Source organism: Pseudonaja textilis, chromosome 2 (genome assembly GCF_049901715.1).
Source record: "Pseudonaja textilis isolate UNSWEBS1 chromosome 2, rPseTex1.2, whole genome shotgun sequence".
Classification (NCBI taxonomy): Eukaryota; Metazoa; Chordata; class Lepidosauria; order Squamata; family Elapidae; genus Pseudonaja; species Pseudonaja textilis.
The window spans coordinates 224,256,712-224,283,158 of record NC_141991.1 but is presented as its reverse complement, the minus strand read 5'-3'; the positions used below and the strand labels follow the sequence as shown (position 1 = coordinate 224,283,158).

Here is a 26,447-nt window from a genome sequence, read left to right as displayed (position 1 = left end):
ACTAATGTGTGTGTGTGTGTGTGTGTGCGTGTGTGTGTGTGTGTGTGTGTGTATGTGTATTTTTTTTGCTATGTTTTTAGAATTTTTCTTTTTACATTTTCAAGGGGAAGTACCAAGCAGAGTCTGAATGATGAGATTTACATGATATAAAATAAATATTAGAAATTTGAATGTTATATAATTTTAGAATGCATAAATTCAATGTTTAATGATATTTCATATGATAATAACAATAAGATTTAAAGGTGTTGCACTTCGATTGGCAATCATAGGGTGAATTTTGCTTAAGAATGTTGGAAGAGAACATATGAAATTGTAAACAAGACAGACGAAAGTATAAGTACAATGAATAAAAAATATAGAAATTTAGGTAAAAGAAATACAACTGAATAAGAAGAAAATCAGATAACCATAAAAGAAAATTAAGAGAAGTAAAGGGAGAAATAGTGAGAAGTTGGAAAAAGAGTAATAAGATATGAAGTTGAATACATAAGATGAATATGCATATGGGACTTCCAGTTTGAGCTTCTTCGGCGACAGACCGAAACCTTGTCTCTGCAAGGCTTCGATCCATGCTCGCCGCTGGAGCGCCCCAAGCCGGTTGGTTTTGGGGCTAAGCCACCCTGTAGAGGTGGTGAAGAAGGGGGAGACTGCCTGCAGGGTTGAGGAGAGCCGCATCTCTCCTCCCCAGCTGGCCATTACGCCCTTTCCCGAAGGCGGTTGTAGCGGTGGTCAGAAATGGCCACCTCAAAGAAGAACTCGACCGGAAAAGAATGTGCAGGAGGAAGATAAGAAGAGAAAGTTTTGGTTGACCAGGTCAAAAGTAACAAATAAGGTACCCTGGAATTGAAACTATTAAAAAACAATAATATTGTTCCCTTAGAAGATTTTTAAGCTGCGAAGGAGAGAGGAAAGGGAAAAGATTTGGGTTTTTTTTTCTCCTTTTCCTATACTGACAGCTAAGAGACTTAAGCAAGAAATTGGGAAAAAATCCACTTTGACATTAATAGGCATTTAATGCTGAAAATAAAAAGTCAAAGGGATAATAAAGATTTCTGGATAATTAAAAGCTTTTGAAAACAGGAAAGGAGAGAAAAAGAATAAAAGGGCAGGAACTGGAAGGGAGGAGACTGCCTGGAATTAAAAAGAACCCACAGCAAAATCTCAACAAAACTTCCAAAAGATACATTTTAACTGAAACATTGCAACAAAAATCCCAGGAAGAGAAAGTGGAAAAAGAAATAAGAAGAAACAGGCTGGGACTATTTGGATTATTTGATGATCTCTGGATTTTTAGTTATTGTATTTGAATGACTAAAATCAATCGGGTGGTTGTTTAAAACTGTTTAAAATGGCTCCACTTTTAGAAGAACTGAAAATGGAACTTAAAAAGTACAAAGAAGATGTACAAGAAGGCAGAGGTTCTTTTGGCTTTGTATTTCAGTTTTTAGAAATGGAGATTTGGAACTATGAGAAACAACAAGAAATGCCTGCAGAACAAGAAGATTGCGACAAAGAAGAAGCCATCTTTAATGAACAAGTAATCTGGGGGGAGGAAAGGAAGGAAAGAGAATGGAAAGTTTAAGATTGGGAAAAACAACTCCCCCCCAAAATAGAGTGAAAAATAAGTATAAAATCAGAAAGCAACAGAAGAGGGAAATGCAGAAGAGAGAATTAGAAGTAGAGAGACAAGGGGGTAAAAAGGGGAGGCAGAAAATGAGAGGTACGAAAGAAAGGAAAAGAAGTTATAAAGGACAGAAACAAAATAGGGCCTATTTAGAGATAATGGGTGAAAATTTAATGGAAAAAGGGATTCTGCAAAGGTCCACAAGATAGTATTGTTATATTAGAAATAATTTTAGAAAATATGAAACCATGTATGATTAAAATATTTGATAAAATAGCTATCGTAATTCAGTGGAATGCTTGTCAATAAATAAATGTAACAAAATGAATATTTAATGATTTACAAAACATACGTGAAGAGAAATAAGGGGAAAATTATTTATGGAGATTATACGTGTCTTTAAGGAAGTATGATATTTAATTGAAAAGAAATGTTAAAGATGTTAAGATTTTAATGATTATTAATGATGGAACTGAATTGGAATGGAATGAGGATTTATAATTACATATATTTATAATCCTTTTTTAAAAAGAATATAGTGTGTATTATAAGATTGTACCAAGCAGAATTCAATTGGAAGTTATGTATTATGTATTATATTGAAGGTCATAACCTTAAGGTATATATTGAAGTTTAAATAAGAGTTGAATGGATATACTTAAAAGATATAAAGGGGTCATACTCCAATTAGTAACTACAGGAGAAAATTTGTTTAATGAGAAAAGATAATATGAAATTAAACAGAACAGACAAAAGTATAAATATAATGATATGAATTGAGATGAGATAATCAAAATAAAATTGAGAAAATTAAAAGGGGAAAAACTATATAAAAAATGTAGAATAGTATAAGATATGGAATAATACACAAAAAGGAGCATGAAATTGAGTTTTGTGTCTGTATAAAGAAGTTCAACCCGGGACCATGCTATTTTCAACAAAGATGTTTTACTTGTATTTTATATGTGTGAAAACCCAAATAAAATTTTATTTTTTAAAAAAAGATGAATATGCATATGAAATTGTGTTTGTATGGAAATGTGATAACCCAGAACCATGCTGTACTCAAATAAGATGTTTTATTTGTTTTGTTAAAACTCAATAAAACTTTATTTTAAAAAAAAGTTCAATTATATTAATTTTATGAAAATACTGCCTCAGAGAGAAATTAACTCCTAATATTAAACATGAAGAAGCATTCTACAATGTCAGACTAAAAGATTTTAATCAAATAAAACTATATTAAATTACCAGGCTTGAGGTTAAGCCCAATCAAGTTTTTTAGCCCAACTATTCTAACCATATATTAAGTATTCCATTGTGGCTTATACCTCGGTAAATCTCTTTTACTTGCTTTGTTATATGCATGTTTTTGCTCCTACTTCTTTATTAGCAAGCCAGATATGTTATTTATTTGGGCAGCTATGTAAATTTGAAGAATATTGTTCAAAAGCATGGCATATGCACAACATCTTCTTTAAAAGGATCTATTTTTATAAATGTCTTTGTATCCAGCACCTTATATTCAAAAACTTAAGACGGATAAGCATTTTTACTGACAAAATCTGAATGCCTACAAAATAAAATAGCAGGGTTCACTGCATTATGTTAAAACAAAAAGCAAGCCAAACACATTTGGCCTAGAACCATGATGGTGAACCTATGGCACGTGTGCCACAGGTGGCACGCAGAGCCATTTGTGCCGGCACCCGAGCTGCAGGCAAGCTTACCTCACTGGGTATGTGCACGCCTCACAGCTGATTTTTCGGCCAGTTTGAGGCCTTTTTCGGCCTCCCAAAGGCTTGAGGAAGGCTTCTGCAGGCTTCGCAGGCCAAAAACCTGCAGAAGCCTTCCTCAAGCCTTTGGGAGGCCAAAAAAGGCCTCAAACCGGCCGAAAATTAGCTATGAGGCGCAGTCCAAGTAAGAGGGCAGCAGGGATGGGTGGGGATTACGTATGCATGTGTAGGGGGTGTGGGGGGGCACACATTGCCTTTCTGTCTGCTGGCACGTGAGTGCGAGTGTGCAAGCGCACACAATTTTTGGCACAGGAGCCCAAAAAGGTTAGCCATCACTGGCCTAGAACAATAAAGACACAAATGACTGTTATCTGTTTATCCACCAGGTTATACTACTTACTGCCAATGCAAGACTGAGAATTGATGCTTCATAGTTAAAACTGTGCACTACTTTGTAGGAAGTTGTACTGTAAATCTTCACGTGCCTAAAAAAGAAAATATCAATACCATAATCAGCCCTTTGCTGTAATTTTGTCAATACAGGTAGTCCTTGACTTACAACCATTTGTTTAATGACCGTTTGAAGTTACAATGACATTGATAAAAGTGACATTTCCATTTTCACATTCACAACCATTGGACCTCCCCACGGCACATGATCAAATTTGGCTGCTTGGCAACTGGCATGGATTCATGGTGGTTGCAGTATCCTAAGGTCATGTGATCACCAAACTTCTGACAAGCAAAGTCAGAAGCCAGATTCACTTAACAACTGTGTTACCAACTTAACAACTGCAGTGATTCACTTAACAACTGTGACAAGTAAGGGCAAAACTCACTTAACTGTTGCTTAGCAATATAAATTTTGGGCTCAGTTGTGGTTTTAAGTCAAGAGACACCTGTATTTAATAAAATAAAGTATACAATGTAGCATATTATTTAATAGCCTTAACTGAGCAGTTACTTTTCCTACTGCTTCAGCAGGCAAGACCAACTTTTTTTTCTTTGAAAGATTGAATATACCTGAAACAACTCCCAAGGTCCCCACTCTTCCCAGTCAAACACTGAAGAATATCTCCAGGCTTTTTACACATGATGCCATGACATCATCAGCCCTTCAGGAATGTGAATGAAAAATAATTTCAAAAGTTACCTCAAGTTGTCAAAGTGATCCCTGTATCACTGATTTATGTAGTTGCCATACAAACATCTCTATGTATGGTTGCAACACTATGTACCCCTTCTTGTGAATGAGTTTCTTTGTTCATATATATGACTAAAATGGTCATATTTTCTATCCAGCTAATGAAAAGACAGCGATCTATTGCTGGCACCAAAATCACATCATTAGACGTGTAGCCCTGATTCTGAGATTCAGTAAGCTTGCAAGTTTCACCTTTGTCTTCAGAAAATGAAGAAATGCACTCAATACTTTGGGAATGCCACTAAGCTATGTGTCCACTTTTCAATTTTTTAATTGAATATGCATTCATTGCACAGAACCATTAAAAGTTTGATAGAAAATGCTGAAAAATACAAACCGATCTAGGGAGCCTGAGAGAAGCCTTTGACCAGAGCTACTCAAACACAAACAGGTTACAGTTTTATGGTGATTTCTCAAGGACACTAATAGCTGGCCTCCTTTAAGAATATCCCAGATTTTAATGTAGCGACCACCTGCAAAGTTTTTAAAAATAGCATTTTATACAGACATTTTGGAAGGCAATATCCATAATTTACTTCTCTTCCCAATCTATTAATTTTTTTACTAACAAAATAGCCCCTTTTTACTAACAAAATAGCTTTAAATAGATTCAGCACTTTCACTTGGAGTGCGGCAAAAGAAACTAGACTGTAATCTAGAAAAGGCTTGCAAATCTCAGCATGCATTAAGCAGTCACAGGGACTTCATATCTGCCCCATCCTATGCTTGTGTAATGAAAACAACAGCAACTGAGAAACAGAGTTTTTGCATATGGAAATAAAAACAGGATGTTTTGTTTAAAATAAAGATGGCAAAGAGAGATAGAAAAAAAAACCCTTCTGATTAAAAGAAATACCTGCTGTCACAAGAAGACCTTCAGAAGGAAACAGATTAACACTTTCAACTGGTTGCCCATGTTCTATCTTCATAATGCTTTTGTCTGTCCGTGTATCATATACTTTCACTGTATGGTCATAGGAACCTAGAATGTATCCCAGAAGAAGAAAAGATTTAGTGCGTCACAACACATGAAGGAACAGCACATGTGCTTTTCTTCAGACTTAAAACACAATCTAACTTTGTTAGTACTTTAACACAAAGGAATGGGGTTTGTTGGCTTTTTGTGTGGCAACTTGTCCTACTTGTCTTGATTAAGCTTGTTGTAGTTTCGGTGCCTGTTTCTAACTGCCCAATTTGGAAAACTGACAAACTGATTATAAGTAATCCTTGATTTACGACAATTAAGCTCAAAATTTCTGTGGCTAAATGAGGCAGTTATTAATGGAATTGCACCTTATTTTATGACTTTTTGCCCGTTGTTAAATGAATCACTGCAGTTAAGTGAATCATGTAGTAGTTAAATGAATTTGGCTTCCCTCATTGACTTTGCTTTCAGAAGTGGCTGGGAAGGTTACAAATGGTTACCACATGATCCTGGGGCAATACAACCATCATAAATAATCCAAGTTGCCAAGCACCTGGATTTTGATCACGTGACCATGGGGATGCTGCAACAGTAGTGTGAAAACCATTCACGGGTCACTTTATCAGTGCTTTTGTAACTAGTCACTAAATGAATGATTGTAAGTCAAGAACCAACCTGCCTTCAATCGAGGACCTGTATACTGCATGAGTCAAAAAGAGGGCTGTGAAAATATTTACAGACCCCTCATATCCCAGACATAAACTGTTTCAACTCCTTTCCTCAAAATGATGCTATAGTGCATTGCACACCAGAACAACTAGACACAAGAACAGTTTTTCCCCGAAAGCCATCAGTCTGCTAAACAAATAATTCCCTCAACACTGTTCAACTATTACAAAGTCTGCACTACTATTACTGTTAATCTTCTCATCACTCCTTATCACTTATCCCCTCCCATTTGTGACTGTATGACTGTAACTCTGTCGATTTATATTGACTGTTTCCTAGTATGATTTGATTGCTTATTGTACCCTATGACTATCATTAAGCATTGTACCTTATGATTCTTGACGAATGTATCTTTTATGTATACTGAGAGTATTTACACCAAGACAAATTCCTTGTGTGTCCAATCACACTTGGCCAATAAAGTATTCTATTCTATTTTACTCGGTGTCTTACAACGTATAATGTCTTACAAACATTAAAAACAATAAAACAAACTCAACAACAACCAAGTTTTCAACATAAAGCGTCTTATAATCTAAGGTCAAATGTGCCATCTAAGGATTTCATGTTCTGATTCCAAAATGTCTGCAGAATTTTTGAATTACCAACCTACAATTATGATTGTCATTCTTACACCCCACCCCACCCCCAAAAAAATGAAATACAGAGCAGAAAACCAAGCTGAATCAGGAAAATCAATATATTTGAACATAAATAAGAAATTTATAATTAGGATAATATTGTAACGGTAATGAAAACATCACTCAGGAAGTCATTTTGTCACAAGTAAATGTAAGGTTAATCACCAACCTGTTACAAAAAGATCTGCATTCAGTTTACTAGTACAGCCACATCTTACATAATCTGTGTGCTCTTTGTAGCAGGCTATTTCAGATGAAGTTGAAACATCCCAGACCCGTGTTGTGTAATCATCTGCTCCAGACATTATTCGGTACTTATCAGACAGAAATCCTACAACGTGGACTGCTCTATAAATCACAATAACAAAAAAAACAATAAATATAAGGCCATTTCAATTTTTTGCTGTAGTCAATACACCACCTTCAAAGCATGAAACACTGTATATTCTACTATTTTAGAGTACTGATTAGCATGGTTTTCTGAATTATGTGGATTATCTGAGATACTTAAAAGTCTGGATCTGAAATCATCTCTATTGTTTAAAATTAATTAACACAAAACTTGAGAACAATACATTAAAGATCTAAGAAAATAATATTTATAAATAGGTGGAAGCTGTCCATCTAATTCACATAGCAAATACAAATAAAATGGCTGAGTTCACTCATCAAGGTAACAATGATCCAGTTATTCTGGGTTAAGCATGATGTGCTAAACAGGATATTATATGCAGCTTATGGGCCAGAAATAGTTCGGATTTGAGCACCCTATAAAATTTGCAAATAAAAAACTAAACTTTAATTAGCAAATTAAATATATTCAACAATTCATATTTTAAAATTCTGTACTATTCATAAAAAGAGACAAACTGTAGCCACACTTTTAAAACATACAATTTTGAAAACACTGCTTGGATCAATAGTCAAATGTTTCCAGGTTGTTAATATTTTCAGTAACATTAATTAAAAGCAAAATAAATAATCAGGTTTTCTGTCACAATTAAATAAAATCAGATCTAATGCAGCAAAAGTGAATGTGAAAAATATATCCTAAAAGACTACATTTTACATATACATACACGAATCATTTTTAAATCAATGCACTGTGACTAATGACATTAATAGACATAATAACTTACTTATAAATACTATATTTGCAACATAATTAACACGTTTGTTGATTAGCTGAGAAAACAGATGCTTCAAATATGTTTTCTCACATCTGAAATTTCAATTACTCCGAAGTACAATTGTAGATTGAAACAATTAGACAATGAATCAAGTACAGTCACGTTCCCATACTTACTTGGAGTGGCCTTCAAACTGTCTTAATGGTGCTCTCCCACCAATGTCAAAGATCCGAACGCTGCCCTCTTCACTGCCAGCAACAAGCAGTTGCCCATCCTCTCGATAGGTAGCACAATAAGCTACATCTTTGAAGCGAGAAAATGTTTTGATCGGCTCTTGTGAATATCGCCCATATATGTGAATCTAAAACAACATATAATGCACAAATTTTCATTCAGAATGACACTGGAAAAAGCCAAAAGCTTTGTTGCTTATGGTCTCAGTTATTGCAAGAATCATTATCCATGTGCCCTATGCCAAAGTCAATAACCATAATATTCTGACTCTCATTGCACAGATATTGGTGTGGCCAATGTGAAATGGCCAAAAAATAACTCTGGTTTGTAGCAATGTCTATACTATGGGATTATAAAAGCCCTTTCCATATAACAGAACTGAATTTCCTATGCATGGTTTTGACTCCTTCAGCAAATGGACATATTTATTCTACTGCAGTAAAAATAGGATGATACAGCAAGTGAATTTGCAGAAATACACCATTCCTGTAATATAAAGTAGAATTAGAATGTGAAAAAGTGTAGATATTTTAAAACAAAATTTAACTTAAATCTTACCCTTGATGAGGCTGTGACAGCATAATTATATGGAGGAACTGGAGAAAAGTCTATTTTATTCACTGCACCAAATTCCTTTATCTGAATGGGAGTCTGAACAAAGATAGTACATTAAACATTATTATCCTTTTTAAGGCAAAGTTATTAGAAAACTGTTTACTATCTAAGGCAGAACTATCTCACACTCTGATTTCTAGCCTGGTGCCTTAACCACTAGACTAAACTGGCTCTCAAAAATTAACATGAGCATATTTTGCATAATTGCTGTAGTTTTGTAAAATGTAGGTTAAATTATTGCAACTTCAACTATCTCACCAAGACTGTAATGCAATCAACTTGTCTGGCATTTATGGGGGGATGTTTGGATGAAATCTGATCCATTGATTCTAAAGTTAGCTAAACTGAGGATTCATTAAATCAAGGTTCATCCATGAATGGGAAAATGCAGAAGTGATATACAAATTTTGCATTTTTTCTTTTTTCACTTAAAAAAATCAAATCAGGTAATGCTAAAAGTGTGTAGAGATTCTCAGTCATCCTGGTTATAGTTGTCCCAAAGGTTCTTTTTCAAGAGGCAACCATTCCATTCCCCATTATCTTGTCAGAGCTAAAGAAGCTTCTTGGATAAGAAGCGAAATGTCTTCAAAAGAAAAAAAAAAGTCCAGTTGCCTGCTGAAAAAGCACCTTTGGGACAAATCAGGTAATATTTACAAAGAATTTCAGTTTCAGTTCCTATAATTAACTACAGTATGTGTTATTACCTTATAATTCTTCCAATACAAAGTATCCTTTGTAATTTTTTCTCCAAGCTTGGGAAATGTCTGAACTATTACAGGCTTGTAATTTGCCATTGTTTCTTAAATGAAATTTCTCCAGGAGCAGAAAGCAATCTTCTATCTGTAAACTTCATAGGGATAGAATTTTCTAAATGCAACCTTTTAAAATAAAAAGCAAACAGGTTGTTTCAAATAAAAAAACAAGTAAACAGACAATTCTCCAATCTTTTTTTATCTAAAATATGAATGTGCAAAATAAATCTTAGAATTCAAATTACTGTTGGAGACTAACCTGTTTCATTCATTTTGAAATGGGAGGTGGTAACATTCTACAATAATCTACACTATATTTGTTACATAATCTAAAATAAGTATTCTATTTCTAAGAAGATATTGGATAACCATTTATCTGAAATGAGATAGGATTTCCTGCTTGAACAGGGAGTTAGAACACAAGACTTCCAGGGTATGTTTTAATTCTGTTATTCTATTACACTTTTCCATTCAGTTTTTTTTTAAATCTGAAGATTTATATTTTTCCTTAGAGACAATAGTTACAAGCTCTGAAGAGGGATGTGAGCAAAAGTCTCACTGTCAACAATCACATACATAGTAAATTGCAAATGATAATTTATAGCTGATATATTCAGAGTTCATAAACTGGGTTTATGACCATACAGATTTTATGCTCAATTAGTAAATATTAATAAATAAATAAATAATAAAGGGGGTGTGCATAAGCGCACCAGCATGCCCTGTCTTATTGTCCCCATTTATCTGTATTTACTTTTGTTTTTGTTCATGTTCATACTTATACTTGCTTTCTTGTACATGTTTGACAACTAAATAAAAAATAAAATAAAATAAAATAAAATTCTGCCCACCCCCCTTCTCCATTTTAAAAGAAATCAGATTGGTAACAGATAACATGGGGCACTTTTTTTATTGCAGCTACTTTTAGAATTCATTGATAGCAGGAATGCCAGTGGACAACTGCTCCAAGGAACTTTATTCAGAAGCAACATTGCCCCAAATACCAATGATTGCAAACATGGGAAAGCGCTGCTTTCAGAATTCACTTGAAGGCTTTCCAGGACTACCTGCACAACAATACAGGCAAACAAGGAAGCGTTAATCTACTCTAATGCTCCTGCAGCATTTTCTGGAAGGGAGACGACAAGGTGGGGAAAGTAGCGTCTGTTCCTCCTCTGCCTTCCTTGCCACTGAAACGCTACCGTCTACCTATATTAAGAGAGGAGGAATTGAGGCCGAAAATGCAACAGCTATCCCAGGGGAAGGAAACCATTCTGTTTTCAGAGGCGGGGGGGGGGTCTTTCGCATCTGTGGGAGTCCCCCCCTACAATCAGATCGCGGTTACCTGGTCCTCCGGTTCCTCACTCTCACGCTGCCACCGAGGGAGCCGCCATCGCAACGCAAGTGTAGCGGCTCCGAATACGTCATCACAACGCGCCTCCTCTCTAACTTTTGCGGCGGCCTGGCACAGGGCGACTGTTTTTCTCATTCGCAGGCGCTTTCGCGCTCCTTTCCGCTTATTTTTTTCATTCCTCTGCCAGAAGAGGGCAGAATAAGCCGGAGGGAAACGGCTTTGCGATTCCTCCCTGTCCTCGGCAATTTTATTTTTTTTTAAATAGGGGGTTGCGTTGCTCTAAATTTTCCCCATTCTTAATCCAGAGCGTCTTCCTTGTCTTGAGCTGAGCTTCTCTTGAGCAAACCTCCAAGACAGGGGTCTCCAACCTTGGTAACTTTAAGACTTGTGGACTTCAACTCCCAGAGTTCCTCAGTATTGCCCTCTCGCGGCTTTCTGGAAGCTTGCAGCCCAGCTGACGGGTAGTAACCGGAAGCAGCAGAGCCGGCCCCCGTTTCTGAGTCCCCTGTTGTGCTTCGACGGAAGTGACGTCATGAGACGGAATCGCAACAGCCGCGGCTGGGCGCTACAGCGCGGGGAACGAAGCGAGACAATGGAGTTGAAGGATGCCGAGGTGGGAGGCGAAGGGTTCGGCGACCTGTGGAAGTGAAGCCGGAGAGGTGGCGGGAACAGACGCGTCCGCTCCATAGAGGAACCTCTAGTGGCGAAGTTTGAGACCCGGGTCGGCTTAAGTAAGCCGGGTCTGCGAAGGGGAGGTCCTTCTGCTAGATGCCGGTTCTGCAGGTGAGGAGATCTCACAGGCATCCTATTTAGGGCATTTAAATTGGTTGCAATTGTGTCGCATTCATGCGGCAACAAACAATAACTTAGAGGTGTCCGATGGAAAGATACAGGCAGTCCTCAATTTACGACCACAATTGAGCCTCACATGTATGTTGCTAAGTGATAATTTTTCTAATTTGCCCCGTTTTACACCTTTTCTTGCCACATTTGTTAAGTGAATCATTGCAGTTCTTCAATTAATAACATGGTTGTTAAGTGAATCTGGTTCCCCATTGATTTTGCTTGTCGGAAGGTCACAAAAGGGGATCACATGACTCCAGGACACTGCAGCCGTCATAAATGTGAGTCAGCTGTCAAGCATCTGAATGTAAATCATCTGACCGTGGGGATGTTGCAAAGGTCAAAAGTGTGGAAAATGGTCATAAGCCTTTGTAACTTTGAACAGCCACTAAATGAATTGCTGTAAGTCGAGGACTGCCTGTACTGGTTTTGTGTTGCAATTCATAGGGAGCCTTCCTGAAAAAAGAAAAATACTGTGAGATAAGATGAGGACCCAGATTGTTGGGGGCAATAAGCTGACTCTGTAAACGGCTTAGGGAAGGCCGTAAAGTACTGTGAAGCGGTATAACTGTGAAGTACTGTTGCTATTATAAAATGTGATGTTTCATGTTTGTTCTGTAAGCTGTCTTGGTTTACATGCTTTCCCCCAAAAGAACTTAATGGAATGGAATGGTTTTAAAAGTGGAATTTAAATGTAGTTTTTATCCAAAATAAATGTCATGTTCAGGATGCATTAGCCCTGCCTATAGTAAAACCAGCAACGAAACTGGCAAAGATAAATCCCCAAAGTACTCTGCCATAAGTGAGATCATCTATGTGAGATCATCAGTCACTGTTTATGAAAAGAAGTCCTTTTCAATTTTTAAAACTTCTATCAGGAACTGATTGAATCCCTTCTAACATAGTAAAAATCTGATTTGAGTCGAGTCCAGTATAGAAATTTTAGAGGCTATCTTGGGATTTTCCTTATGTACAGAAGATGGAGAATATTCTACACTACTCAGAATTAATTAGTTGTTTATAGTAGTGACTGCTATTTTTTGCACAGTAAACTGAATCAGTGTTCAGTGTTCTAATTTACTGGTATTTTGTTTCCAACTATAGATTATTAGAAATCTCAATACTGAAAAAAAGAATACATCAAATACTTTGAGAAACAGATTACATAATTGAAATTCAGATCATGGAGTCTTCAACCAATCTAGATGCTGATACCCAGCTAATTGTGGAAGATTGTGCTGGCACCTTTAGCTTGTCTCATATGCCAGATATTAAAGTTGAACATCACCTTGAGTCCAGTGTGGAGGAAGGACCACCTCAGAGTGTTACCATGGGAATGAAATTCATCCTGCCCAATAGGTTTGATATGAATGTATGTTCTCGATTTGTCAAGTCCTTGAATGAAGAGGATAGCAAAAATATTCAAGATCAAGTGAATTCTGACCTTGAAGTGGCTTCAGTATTATTTAAAGGTCAGTTTTTCAAAAAAATTTCAATAATGCTATCAAGGGAAATGAGTATATGGGTGTAGTTGAACAGTGTATTTTTTTTTATAAAGAATGGACTTAAATTTGATTTGATGTTCCATCTTATCTGACCCAACATTTTTCCTGTTTTCTTTGCTATTATTTATTTATTATTTATTTATAGTACATTCTTTTTATAAATGACTCAAGGCAGCAAGTATATCTAATATTCTTCCCTTCTATTTTCCACTTTTGTGGAAAATCTGTCATTTTTCTGCCATTCTTATATGTAAAGTGACCTGAACTTTCCACGTTTATGGATTGACTTAATATTTAGTCTCAGATATATACACAATAATTTAGGAATAAAAATACAGGGTCCTGCTATTTTCTGTTATGATTGGGTCTGTCCAATCCAAGCTACTAAATAGAGTAATATTTATTTCATATGGCTGCCCATCTCACTCTGGGTGGGGAAACAACATTTAAATAATAATTAAAATAATGCAAACATTAAAATATATGGCAGCTGAGAATAAAGCACCCATGGTATTATAATGACTATATTAACTACAAAACAGGTCCTTGCATATACTTGTGTTCCCAGTCATATTGGTCGTACCTCATCCCAAACTGTCAGATAACCTCACCCAGTAGTTTCAAGAGGGGAGAAAGAACGAAGCCCTGAAACATTGCACAAGTAGGGACTAAGGATTGGTCTTCTCCCCTCTTATTAACACCAACTGAAACAGACCTTTGAGAAAGGAAAGGAACCAACACAGCACAATGCACCTACCCCCAATTCCCTAGTGTAGTGGAAGTGGGATGGAGCTAGGGTGGCTCCATCCCACTGCTACTACAGGCCATTCAAGAGTGTGATCAATGCCATCTTTTTCCTATACCATGAGCAGAATCCTGATTAAATATTTCTTTCTGTCAGATAATTAGATTATCATTACAAGCTAGGAGCCAAAAATATTTTACCAGGTTATCTTCAGGCATATTATGAAGGTTGCCTACATAATCTCATTTGCCTTAAATTGCCTGAGTCTATGGTTTATTTTGCATTTTACATTTGTCCTTCTAACTATGCAAATGTTGAACTGAGGATAAGCTCTGTTGTTATCTAAATAAAGCATGAAACAACCACATTGCTTCATATAATAAATTATTGTTATACCATATGACATTCTGACAGTAGCTTTTTTTTTTAACCTAGCTGAGTGCAACATCCACACTTCTCCTTCTCCTGGGATTCAAGTGAGACACGTCTATACTCCATCAACTACTAAGCATTTTTCACCTATCAAGCAGTCAACTACTTTAACTAACAAGCACAGAGGAAATGAAGTTTCTACAACACCTTTGCTTGTAAACTGTACGTGTTTCTCTGTAGAAAGAATTAAGTTTGAAAACAGTCCCAGAAATACATATTGATACAGAAGTCCTCAGGAGCCTTCAAGCTACTTTGGCTGCTTTCTACCACAGACCCAGAGAAGTACTTTACCAATTGAAGATAATATATATAAACCTTTAAATTAAAACATCTTAAATAAACCAAAAGACTAAGTAGCCCAAGGAAGAAAAACAGAAGTCCTACAGCATACAATGTCAGGACTGTAATAGCCATTATATAGGACAAGTAAGCAGAAGACTAGCAGAGGATTTTCACTGCTGCCATCTAGCAATAAAAACTTAATCTCACAATGCATGAACAGACTCAACCTAGTTTCAACTGAGAAACTGCATCCTAAACCAAAATAAATCCAAAATCACTAGGGAATTCATTTAAGTTGGCACTTAGCCAAATTAGCCATCAATAGATACATATAGGTAGTCCTAACTTTACAACCAGTTGCTTAGTGACCATTTGAAGTTATGATGGACCTATCTTGAGGCTGTTTATGACCTGGATTCAAAATTCCAACTGACACAGCAGTCGTGACAGAATTGAGGCACTTGGCGACATGGCTGCATTTATGGCTATTTGCAGCTCCCCACAGTCACATGACTACATTTTATAATATTTTGTCAAAAATCACATCCATAGGGAACCATTGCTTTACTTAACCACAGCAAAAAGGCTGTAAAATCAGGTTGGTCATGTAACTGACCCATTTTAAAATTGCCACGATTTATGACTATGATGGGCAGGCTCTATTAAGGTCATAAATTGAGATTGTAAAGATAAATCGCATTTACCTACCATTCAAAAGAGAAAATAAAAAAGCCAAAAAGGAAACAAAAAGACCAGAATACATCCTGTTCAGTAGTCAACATTCAGATAAATAGGGATGAATTCCACACAAGCGGAAAACAATACTGTAATTAATAAACTACAATACCATCTCCATCAATACTGGCAGGGCAAGGTACTGTATATAAATAGAGCAAATCCCACCCCCATAAGCATTGATGCTATGTAGTTGGATAATAAAATATCTGCAAGCAAACAACCAAATTCTGCATCAAGAATTCCACACAAGTGCTTTACTCAGGAAAGATATATTGTAAAACTTGTACAGCCATGTTGCCTTATAGCAATGAAAGATACAACCATATTGCTTTGTAACTGAACTATTACTAAAGTGAAGCTCTCACTTTCTTAATATATGTCCTACCAGTATCTAACCCTGTGATTGACTTCATATACCAAACCAATGTGATAATTGGTGGGTTTGATTGTAGTTCAGTGTGTGAACCTAAGTGATATAGTATAATAACTGTAGTTAAAGACAAACCATATCTTAGTACAATTTGTAGTATAAACCTAATTTATGTGTCTGTGGATTCCTGGTTATCCACCGAATTTTGTTATTTACCGAATTGTTAATATAGTTTTCTGCTGTTTCCTTTGCAGCTCTGTCTGTTCACCAGCTGGCAGCTCAGGGAGAAATGTTATATTTAGCTACACGTATAGAACAAGGTAAGAATTTATCTCTGGATTTTTCTGGGGTTTTGGCAGAGATAATATGGTGCTAGGTGGGGTCTGTACCAGGGCTCTTTTTTTAAAGAAAGTTTCCATTTCTTCCTTGCATTCATTCTTTTTCTCCAGCTGCTTTGAAATAAGTTCAAAATCATTTTAATTCAATTAATCATGTCAAATCATTTTATATCAGCATTGATACAAATACTGATATATATACTTAAAACTATGTACCAGTGTTACAGAAAGAAAAGATTTAAAAGCAATAGATAGTCTTGCATTATGGGACTTCTACATTTTTTTCATTGGGAAAATATATTTATTAGCAAACCTTTTATTATAGTACTATGAAATTATTATTCAAGGTATCCTTAATTTTGGTGAATCATATGACATGAGCAAGGGAACATGTTTTTTAATAAAAGTTTTACTTAAATTGTACAAGCTGCTTCTTATGTCATTGTTCATTTCTGACAGGATTTCCTATGACATTGCTTAAATTGCAGTGTTGTCACAGATAATTTTTTTCTTACCTCTGAGATCAGCCTGTGTACCTTTTTGACTATTTGATGAATGTGAACAACTAATAATGAGTGTTTTAGAGTGTTTATATTTTTAATTTCAGCTAGAAATTCTTAGGATTTTTTTTTGTAATAGAGAACTGATGTAGGAATATATATAAAAAGATTTTATCTGATTAAAACATAATTTATTTAAACTAAAAAGAAACAAAAACAGAAAAAATCTGTTTTAACATGTCAGATGGATTATGTAGCTCAGACATGGTTGAACCTCCAGCCAAATGGAGATGGAAAGTGTATTTTGCAGCCCCCAAAGTACTATGAATGGGATGCAAGTTTTGGCAGCAGTTGGGTAATTCAAGGGCAGAATAAGTGGAGAGTTCACCTGTATGTTTTGTTGAACAGAAAATGTTATCAATCATATGGATGAAGAAGGCTTTACTCCTCTAATGTGGGCTGCAGCTCACGGGCAAATCGCAGTAGTAGAATTTCTACTCCAAAATGTAAGTGAAATTGTATTGTATTTTATATATGCCTAGTGATGCTACAAGCAGATGTTTCTTTCCATCTGAATGTAAATTGTTAAAGAAGTTGCATCAGTACCAAGAAAATATAAAAACTGAGAAATGAGTATGCAAGTATTATGAATCTGCATGGCAGACTTTAGATTCACAAGCCGTATCCCTGTGAGTGAAAATGGTTTCTTTGTCTAGTACAGAGCAAGATTTTCTAACTTCTCCTGCTTTTCTGAAACCAGAAAGGAGTTTATAGAGATAGGCTGGATGTAAAAAGCATTTCTATCTTCCTCAGCAGCCTATGATCAATTTTTGGATCTTTAGCAACTAGAGAAGTGCAGGAAATTTAACAAGAGGACCATTTGGTTCAGAAAACTTTTGGTTGCTATAAAAATATGTAAAACATATAACTAGGAATTTGAATTAGGGATTTTTTTAAAAAAATGTATTCTATATTTCTTTATCTCTTGATACAAATTATATAACTGGATATTTAATTTCCACGTTCCTCCGTATTTCAGGCTATACACATGAAGATGGATTTTTTCGTTTAGAATTTTCTGGTGATCTCTAATATTTTGAACCATCTCCTTGTGGTCTGTAATATTTTGGGCAGAGGATTCTTAATTTGTAGGAATCCATTGCTACCTTATTATCTTTCCAGAATGATAGATTTTCTTTTGGATTTCTTTTGGATGAAATAATTTGCAAGCTGCTTGTTATGACCAGAGCTGTTCTTACCACAATAGATGGTGGCAGCAGAAATATCAAACTACTGCCCCAAAACAGATGGTGGGATAATAGTATAAAGACTCAGAACACATCTGGGGAACAAGATTTAGGACTGTCGGCCTTTTGTGGGCGTCAGTCTCTTTAAGGTATGTAAGTAACATCAGTAGAGCTCAAAGTGTTTTGATCTGCAGTTATAAATGATACTGCATTAGTCTCCTATTAAGTATTTTTCCATTTATAGAAATAATTTCATATCCAGATCGTTAATTGTCTATTTCTCTATTTCTATATGTCCCTTGTCTAATACTTTCATAGGAGCAATAAATAACCTTTTCCCCAGAATCATATTAAATGATAGATTCATCAGTACTTAAACTATTATTTTGCATTCCTGTTCTAAAAGAGGGATAGTGGAAAATACAATGAGTAAAGATATGTGATTATTCTTTAGGAATGTAAAGGTTATTATTTAAAAAAACTGACTGAAGGGTCAGATTTAAGAAGCAATTATTTTAAACTGCAACAGAGGAAGAGTTGTGCATAAGAAGAAAGAGTGGTCCTGTTTCTCTATATCTTGCTCCGGTCCTTTGTAACTTCTTTTCCTTTCCTTCTTCCCTCTCTTCTTCTCTCTCCCCTTTTTACCCCCTTGTCTCTCTACCTCTATTTCTTTCTTCTGTATTCCCCTTTTCTGTTGCTTTCCAGTATTATACTTATTTTTCGAATTATTTTTCTTTTCTTTGGTTGTTTTTTTAAGTCTTAAATTTTCCATTCTCTTTCCCCCCTTTCCTTTTTCTTCCCCACATAAAATTGCTTGTTCATTAAAGATGACTTCTTCTTTGTCCCAGTCTTCTTGTTTTGCAGTCTTTTCTTGTTGTTTCTCATAGTTCCAAATCTCCATTTCTAAGAATTGAAAAACGAAGCCAAAAGAACCCTTCCCTTCTTGTGCATCTTCTTTGTACTTTTTACGTTCCATTTTCAATTCATCCGGAAGTGGTGCCATTGTATAAATTTTTAAACAACCACCCGATTGATTTTAGTCATTCAAATATAATAACCAAAACTCCAAAGATCACCAAATAATCCAAATACACACAAGCTGTTTCTTTTTTACTCTTTTTTTTTCACTTTCTCTTCCTGGGTTTACTATTTAGTTGCAAAGTTTCAGTTAAAATGTATCTTTTAGAAGTCTTGTTGAAGTTTTACTTTAGATTCTTTTTAATTCCAGGCAGTCTCCTCCCTCTTCCAGATCCTGCCCTTATTCTTTTTCTCTCCCTTCCTGCTTATGAAAAAGAACGTTTTTAATGTCCAGAAATCTTTATTATCCCTTTGGCATTTTGTTTTATTTTCAGCTTAATTGCCTATTGATGTCAAAGCGGATTTTTCTGATTTCTTATTTAAGTCTCTTAGTTGTCAGTATAGGGAAGGAGAGAGAAGGGAAAAAAAGCCAAACCTTTCCCTTTTCACTTGGCTTCGCTGCTTCCGACTCTTCTTTGGGAGCGATGTTATTTTTTTGTAAGTTTAAATTCCAGGGTACCTTGGTTGTTGCATTTCAATTTAACCCGGTCAGCCAAAACATTCACTTCTTATCTTCCTCCTGCACATTCTTTTCTGGTCGAGTTCTTCTTTGTGGTGGACATTTCTGACCACCGCTGCAACCGCCTTCAGGAAAGGGAGTAACGGCCAGCTGAGGAGGAGAGATGCAGCTCTCCTCGACCCTGCTGGCAGTCTCCCCCCTCTTCACCTCTATGGAGTGGCTTAGTCCCGAAACCAGCCATCTCGGGGCACTCCAGCGGTGAGCCCAGACAGAAACCACGCACGATCGCGGATTTCTGTCTGTCACCGAAGCCCTTCAAACAGGACCTATTTAAAGATAATGGGTGAAAATCTAACTGAAAAAGGGATTCTGTAAAGGTACATAAGACTGTATTGTTATGTTAGTAATAGAAATAACTTTAGAAAATTGGATACAACATATGATTAAAATGAGGGATAAAATAGTGTAATTTAGTGAAATGTTTGTGAATAAAATAAGTGAATAAAATATAAGTGAAGGGGGGGGAATTAACTATGGAAAGCTTATAATTGTTCCCATAGAAGTATGATATTTAATTGAAAAGTAATGTTAAAGATGTTGACTTTAATGAATATTAATGATAGAATTGAATTGGAATGGAATGTTGTTTTAATTATATACATTTATAATTTTTTTCTTTTTTTAAGAATACAGTGTGTATTTTAAGAATGTACCAAGCAGAATCCGAATGGAAGTTATGTATTATATTGAATGTTACAACTTTAGTGAAAAGATATAAAGGCGTCATAATCCAATCAGTAACTACAGGAAAAATTTTGTTTAATGAGAAAAGATAATAGATAATTGAAACAGGACAGACAAAAAATATAAATACAATGATTTGAATTGAGATGAGATAATTAAAGTAAAATTGAGAAAATTAAAAGAGGGGAGAAGCTATGCAGAAAATGTAAAATAGTAGTAAGATATGGGATAGAATATAAAAATGAGCATGAACCTGAATTTGTGTCTGTATGAAGAAATGTAACCCGGGATTATGCTGCTTTAAAAAAAGATGTTTTATTTGTATTTTTTTTTCTTTGTGAAAACTCAAATAAAATTTACAAAAAAAGAAGAAGAAAGAATGGCTCATTCAAACAAATTTTTCCTTGGCTGTTTGGAGACGTTGCATTCATTTTAAAGAAGCAAATGGCTATATGTTATAATGGGTTTGATCCTTGGACTTAGATCATTTGATTGATCCATGTGTTCTACACCTGAATGATCTTGATAATGAAACCAATGCTGCTTTTCCTGACAGGGTGCAGACCCACAAATCTTGGGGAAAGGACGAGAGAGTGCACTTTCACTAGCATGTAGTAAAGGATATACAGACATTGTCAAGATGCTACTGGATTGTGGAGTTGATGTAAATGAATATGACTGGGTAAGTTTCTCAGTGGGAGTGCAAGTGCCATATCTATCTATCTATCTATCTATCTATCTATCTATCTATCTATCTACCTACCTACCTATTCATAGACCAAGGCTTGGGTACACATCACAGCACTTGATATGCCCCCAGCAGAGCATAAAGGGTGAATGTCTGCTTTAGAATTTTTTTTTGATACTCTTCATTTTGTGAATAGTTGATATGGTAAATTGGATTGTATAAACATATTTAACTTTATTTTCCTTGACTGTATAATTATGGGTTTTGGCTCTTCATACCAATCAAAATGGCTAAGATAATTTTCAAGGGACTTAAGTTCATCAAGTTAAGCTTGACACAGAAATGAGATAAAGGTCTGTCATTTTAACATATTATTCTACAACTTTCCTATAATGTCCATCCCTCTTTTCTACTTCTTCCTCTTCTTTTTAAACCTTGGGAAAGAATACCTACCAAGTCTTATTTTTCTGCAATTTCTGCTCTGTGTCATCTTACAAAACTATTAGAATACCAGAATGGCAACTTCTCTGACCTGGTTTAATTCCTGAACACTTCCTTCTTGTTATTTTTCCAGGATCTGAGGGCACCTATGGCTTGTAGTTCCTTTCCACATTCCAAGTAGCCAGGATATCTGAATGCTTCCTGTAGTATTCTGGTCATCAGGCTGAGTTGTAGCCCAACCACAAGAAAGCCATCTAATTAGTGGGTGCAAGCTAAAGTCTAGTTCACAAAAGAAAATCCACCTCTCTTGCTTTGATAAGAAAAAGATGAATTGGGACAATATGATACACTTTGCTGATAAATAAATTGAAATTTTGGGACAAATGGTTTTATCATTGAGCTATGCAAAGGAAATTTTAATTTTTTTCTCTCCTCAGAATGGTGGTACACCCTTGCTTTATGCTGTTCATGGGAATCATGTGAAATGTGTCAAAATACTCTTAGGTAATTATTAATAATACAAATTAAACCTATAGTGCCCAAACTGTGTTGTGGCAGTGAATTCAGAGGTAGTGTGGGGTATTTTGCTAAATAAATGGAACTGTCAGGGTATTCACTGGAGCACCCTAAGGGCATTGTGAAGTAAGAGTTCAGGAACTTGTTAGATTAAACAATGAGATTTAACCTTTATGTACATATTCCTAAATGTCATTTTGTTTTAAAAAGAACATGGTGCTGATCCAACTGTAGAAACTGATTCTGGATATAATTCTATGGATCTCGCTGTAGCTTTGGGCCATCGTAGTGGTGAGTATTCAAGCGCTGTCCTTTTTACTATTGCTGTCCTTTTTACTGTCAGTTGGTTAGTTTAGCCACTTAATAGGTTTTGTTATGCATATTCGAATGGGCATTTTAGAACCATGGCCTGTTAAATCAGAAGTCCTCCCAAGTGTTTCTTACTGCTTCTTTAAAGAACAGCATTCTTTACCCTTTACATAGCTAAGCAAAGATAAATATTATGTGTATCAATTCCCTTTTAATGTCAAGATAAAAATATTCCTAATGTTATAAATGGCTGTTTGTTTGTAGTGTGTGTGGATAATGACCACACACACACACACACACACACACAATGTACAGTTAGAACTAAGCTTTTCACCAATGCTTGGTTGTAGTACAGCATGTTCAAGGGATAACACAATAGAACTTTAATAATCTAAAAAAACCATCGTGTGGCTACACAAGGCATAAATGTATTTGCAGTGACACATTGTATATATGTATACATATGTATACAGGATGGTAGCTATGCTTTTATCAATGTCAAGGCTTGGGAACAGCCATTACTCCTAACAATGCATTCAAACAGCAAATCTTATTTTTTCTATATAGAAGTGAAGGGTAGAAAATCTGTATCTTGGGTCTGAACTCCCACCCAACATCGCTAACCACAGCCACTCTGAATTAGGTATATCGCTGGGTGTAACTTGGTTCTTTTTCTTCACAAGTGTAATCAATTGTGTATTGGAAACTAATAGGTGTATGCCTAATGCATATATCAACTATTACAAAATCTCTCTAGTCCTCACATGTTTCAGTGCTTTTAGAAGTCCCCGGTTTAAATAATTGAATGCTAACCATGTTTTCCTCTATTTCAGTTCAACAGGTTATTGAGACTCATTTATTATCACTCCTTCAAAATATCAAAGAATAGCAGCTATGGAATAAGAGAAGAAATGGACTTCAGTATAAAAGCATCTCTTAATTGGTAACTTAGTCCGTTCTTCATTCTTACTACTTACCAAATGTGCTTGAAATGGTGACATGCATATTTAGCAGTTGATTTATAAGTAGAAGAGACTGCCTTTTGCCCCAGCAAACCTTTCCTGTACCATAGTGCTGGTTTATTGTTCCAATATTTCATAGTAGGATCTATGACATTAGAATTTCTGTTTCAATGTTTAGATACAAGAATAGGTAATAACAGCACTTGAAAGCTGAAAAATGTTACAGGATTTATTCAAGCAGTTTTTTTTCTTTTGAGTTATATTTTAGGTGAACCATGTTCATTTGAGTGATGTTCATAGATGTTTAAAATTCAAACTTATCTATTTATTTCTATTTCATGTATGCACTTGAAAAATGAATTGTTAAAAGTACTATGACAATACACAATATTACATACTGATGTATGAATTATACATTTCAAACTGATAGCAAGATAGCTTTTCAGACTGTATTAATCGAATTAATTTGATTCAGTTAGTGCCAGTAGGGGTTTTATAATGTGTAGTTCTTGTGTCTATTTATTTTCATGTATAAACAATCAGTTCTTTGCTGTTTTTAGAAAGGATTTTTAATGTTTACAACTGACTTCTAAAATCTTAGAAGAACAGACTTTTTTATACAAATAGCTTGTTTTATTTCAGTGCCTCTATTGAAATATACAGGTTTAATATGATTTTCTACTATAGATTAAGTATTTGAATTGGATAGAGAAATAATATATACACAAAAAACAATATTGCTGGCTGAAGCTATAACCTGGGATGACTGAACAAAATTGTTAACATTAGCACACTATTACAATTAAAAATATTGGTGTTTTAATTAAGAACCACCTAAAATAAATGTATCTTATTGTAATGTTGGTTCAAAGCCTTCTGTTTTAGGAATGTTATAAAAAATACCACTAAGTGAAATTACAGTCGATTGTAACAAAATTTCAACCCATGCATTGATATTATCCTGAAAATTATCTTTATTGCATGTATGGAATTGTTAATTCTCACATAAGACGCAAAAAGCATGAGGTAAACATGTTTCATTGAAAATAGACATATGCCTCTAAACTGTTGTGGGGAAATTGTGCAATACTTAATATATGGTAGATTCGCCTACTTATGAGAATCTTACTAGCCAAAGAGAATCCTTTAGCTTCTGCCACTTATTTTTAGGTGGCCAAAAACGTATGCATCTCTCAATGTATATTTAATATACTATACGTTATTATATTCTCAAGCCTTCTGAGATAAAATGCTGTTTTGGTTTTATAAAATTGTGACTGGAAAGCAAACCTACAGTTTTAAACTGTTTTCGGAGTATTTTATATAAAGTACAAATTGTGTTTTTGAGCTCTTGTCTATCATGATTTTTTTCATGTTTTTGTATTGTATCTTTTATAAATAGCTTTTCCTCAGTATTTATAACTAGCAGCAAGCTATATATTGCCATTATTCCATGCTTCCAATTCACCATTGAATAGTAATCAGTTTTTCCTGTAGTTCACTGAAATTGTAAAAGATGTTAACACACTATTTGCACACAGTATTCATTACCATATAAATAAAAATACATGAGTCATGTGGATAATTTGTCTTCTGCAACAGCATGTTGAAGACCGCAGTTCTGGTCCCAGAAGTTTTATTGAAAGCAACTAGGCTGCACCAACACAATTATAGCTATTTGGGTAAATGGCAGCGTTGGATACTTTCCTACTATATAACTACCCCCGACTTAAGCAATTTTAAGAACTTATCTACAGTAGTCAATTTTAATGGGCATATTGTCAATTTTAATGGGCATATTTAATGGGCATATTATTTTTGTTCAAAATGGGATGCTGTATATTTCATGCATCTTAACTGCTTTTTTTCATTATTAAGGCAAAGACAAGGATTTGCCATTCATTTCTTCATTAATGGCAATATGAAACTGATTTGCCATGACCTTCCAAGAAATTGTTTCAACTTTTCCGTGCAGCCTATAAGTTCTAGGTTTTCCTGGTGTTCTTTCATCCAAATAGTACCCAAGGTAGATTACTTATCCATGGGCTGGATTAATTACTATCTCTAAAATAACACTAGGAAAGAAAGTCTTCTTTATGTGTCGTTTTAGAGCATAGTACAAATGTCAAATTATCCATCTTGCCTGTGCCTATCTTTTTTAAACAGGTAACTTGTCACAAAAGCCCTTCTCTGGTCTTAGACTGAAATAGAGATTTCTACAAGCTTTTATCCAAACACTAGTGCAGCTGTTATTTTATCTAAAAATCAAGATTCATCCAACTGAGACAACATGCATTGTCATGAACTGTACACTTGTGAACATTTTGTTGTCTACTGTACTTATAAATTATTCCTGTGAGATACCAATGTCTAAATCAGAGATCTTCAAACTTGGCAAGTTTAAGGCTTGTGGACTTCAACTCCCAGAATTCTTCCTCCAGTCATGTTAGCTCAGGAATTCTGGGAGTTAAAAGTCCACAAGCCTTAAACTTGCCAAGTTTGAAGACCCTTGGTCTAAATAATTGTTTCAAATTTAGTATTCTTTGCATCTAGACATAATGAACACAATTCTGCTAATGATCCAGTTGTTCAAGACAACGTACAGTCATTTGCTGTTAATAAACTGCTGTCTTAAAAATAAAAGCAAAGAAACCAGAACAGCTCCTGATGGTAGTTTTATCGATGTGTAGTTATTTTGAACAATTATTTATATTAACTTCCACATGGAAAGGAGAATGGCAAACAGTTGCTGTAAAGAATAAACTAAAAAAAATCACCCTATCACTAAAATCTCAGCAACTCAGATATTTCCTTTATTATTTGAAAGTCTATTGTAAATGCCTTTAGGCTCTTCTGAAGCCATGTGATATTATTCTGCATTGTCCACACTGTATAGATATGTTAGCAAAGATCATGCATACATATTCATTTAAATAAACAAAGGAATTTTTTTATATTAAATAACATCCTTTTAAGTTTGCCTTCTCCATTTTAGGCTCCTCAATATCAGATTTCTTGTATAATTCTCAGCTAATAAAGATGTCCTACTGTTAAGAACTTGAAGAGTTGAAGTCCAGTATATGAAGGGGTGACCCAATGAAGATTAAGCCAACCATGAAACCTTTAAATAAAAGGTTAGTGCCAGCCTATCTATAACTGAGTAATCTAACCTGTCTTTTATCCAGATAAAAGCTGAACCACCATCAATAATCTAATTGTGAACTTAAATCCATTTTATTATATGTTAGAATAAATAATAGGTAATGCGAAAGAGGTGGCTCTGGAAGATTTTAGGTTTTTATC

General features: G+C 35.1%; 2 protein-coding genes across 4 annotated transcripts in view; one reads left to right on the top strand and one right to left on the bottom strand.

The window, feature by feature from the left end:
- UTP15 (UTP15 small subunit processome component) overlaps window positions 1-11,465 on the bottom strand; it is an 18,035-nt gene extending 6,570 nt beyond the window's left edge. Inside the window, exons 1-8 of one of the 2 annotated variants that reach the window (XM_087927141.1) lie at window positions 10,939-11,465; window positions 9,546-9,708; window positions 8,785-8,877; window positions 8,169-8,353; window positions 7,032-7,210; window positions 5,424-5,549; window positions 4,905-5,040; window positions 3,764-3,848 (exon numbers count right to left, since the gene is read on the bottom strand). In XM_087927141.1, coding sequence (XP_087783267.1) covers window positions 3,764-3,848; window positions 4,905-5,040; window positions 5,424-5,549; window positions 7,032-7,210; window positions 8,169-8,353; window positions 8,785-8,877; window positions 9,546-9,635 — 894 coding nt within the window. In that variant the 5' untranslated portion in view covers window positions 9,636-9,708; window positions 10,939-11,465. Of the gene's footprint in view, window positions 1-3,763; window positions 3,849-4,904; window positions 5,041-5,423; window positions 5,550-7,031; window positions 7,211-8,168; window positions 8,354-8,784; window positions 8,878-9,545; window positions 9,720-10,938 lie in introns of both variants that reach the window. The other variant, XM_026718083.2, reaches the window with a different exon arrangement.
- ANKRA2 (ankyrin repeat family A member 2) lies at window positions 11,424-26,420 on the top strand. Of its 2 annotated transcripts, none has more exons than XM_087927142.1 (9): window positions 11,424-11,560; window positions 12,895-13,262; window positions 14,476-14,634; window positions 16,117-16,182; window positions 17,109-17,206; window positions 20,785-20,910; window positions 21,795-21,861; window positions 22,084-22,164; window positions 23,016-24,447. In XM_087927142.1, exons 2-9 carry the CDS (start codon window positions 12,974-12,976, stop codon window positions 23,069-23,071), a joined length of 942 nt encoding a protein of 313 aa, XP_087783268.1. In that variant the 5' UTR covers window positions 11,424-11,560; window positions 12,895-12,973; the 3' UTR covers window positions 23,072-24,447. The 2 variants fall into 2 exon arrangements, with proteins under 2 accessions (XP_087783268.1, XP_026573881.1); XM_026718096.2 differs by having other exon boundaries at window positions 11,456-11,730; window positions 23,016-26,420.
- The last annotated feature ends 27 nt before the right edge of the window (window positions 26,421-26,447 follow it).

Coding starts and splice junctions, on each gene's coding strand:
- ANKRA2 (XM_026718096.2), top strand. CDS start 12,974: ATGGAGTCTTCAACCAATCTAGATGCTGATACCCAGCTAATTGTGGAA. Junction 17,207..20,784: donor TAGAATTTCTACTCCAAAAT/GTAAGTGAAATT, acceptor TTTTCCTGACAG/GGTGCAGACCCACAAATCTT. Junction 20,911..21,794: donor ATGTAAATGAATATGACTGG/GTAAGTTTCTCA, acceptor TTCTCTCCTCAG/AATGGTGGTACACCCTTGCT.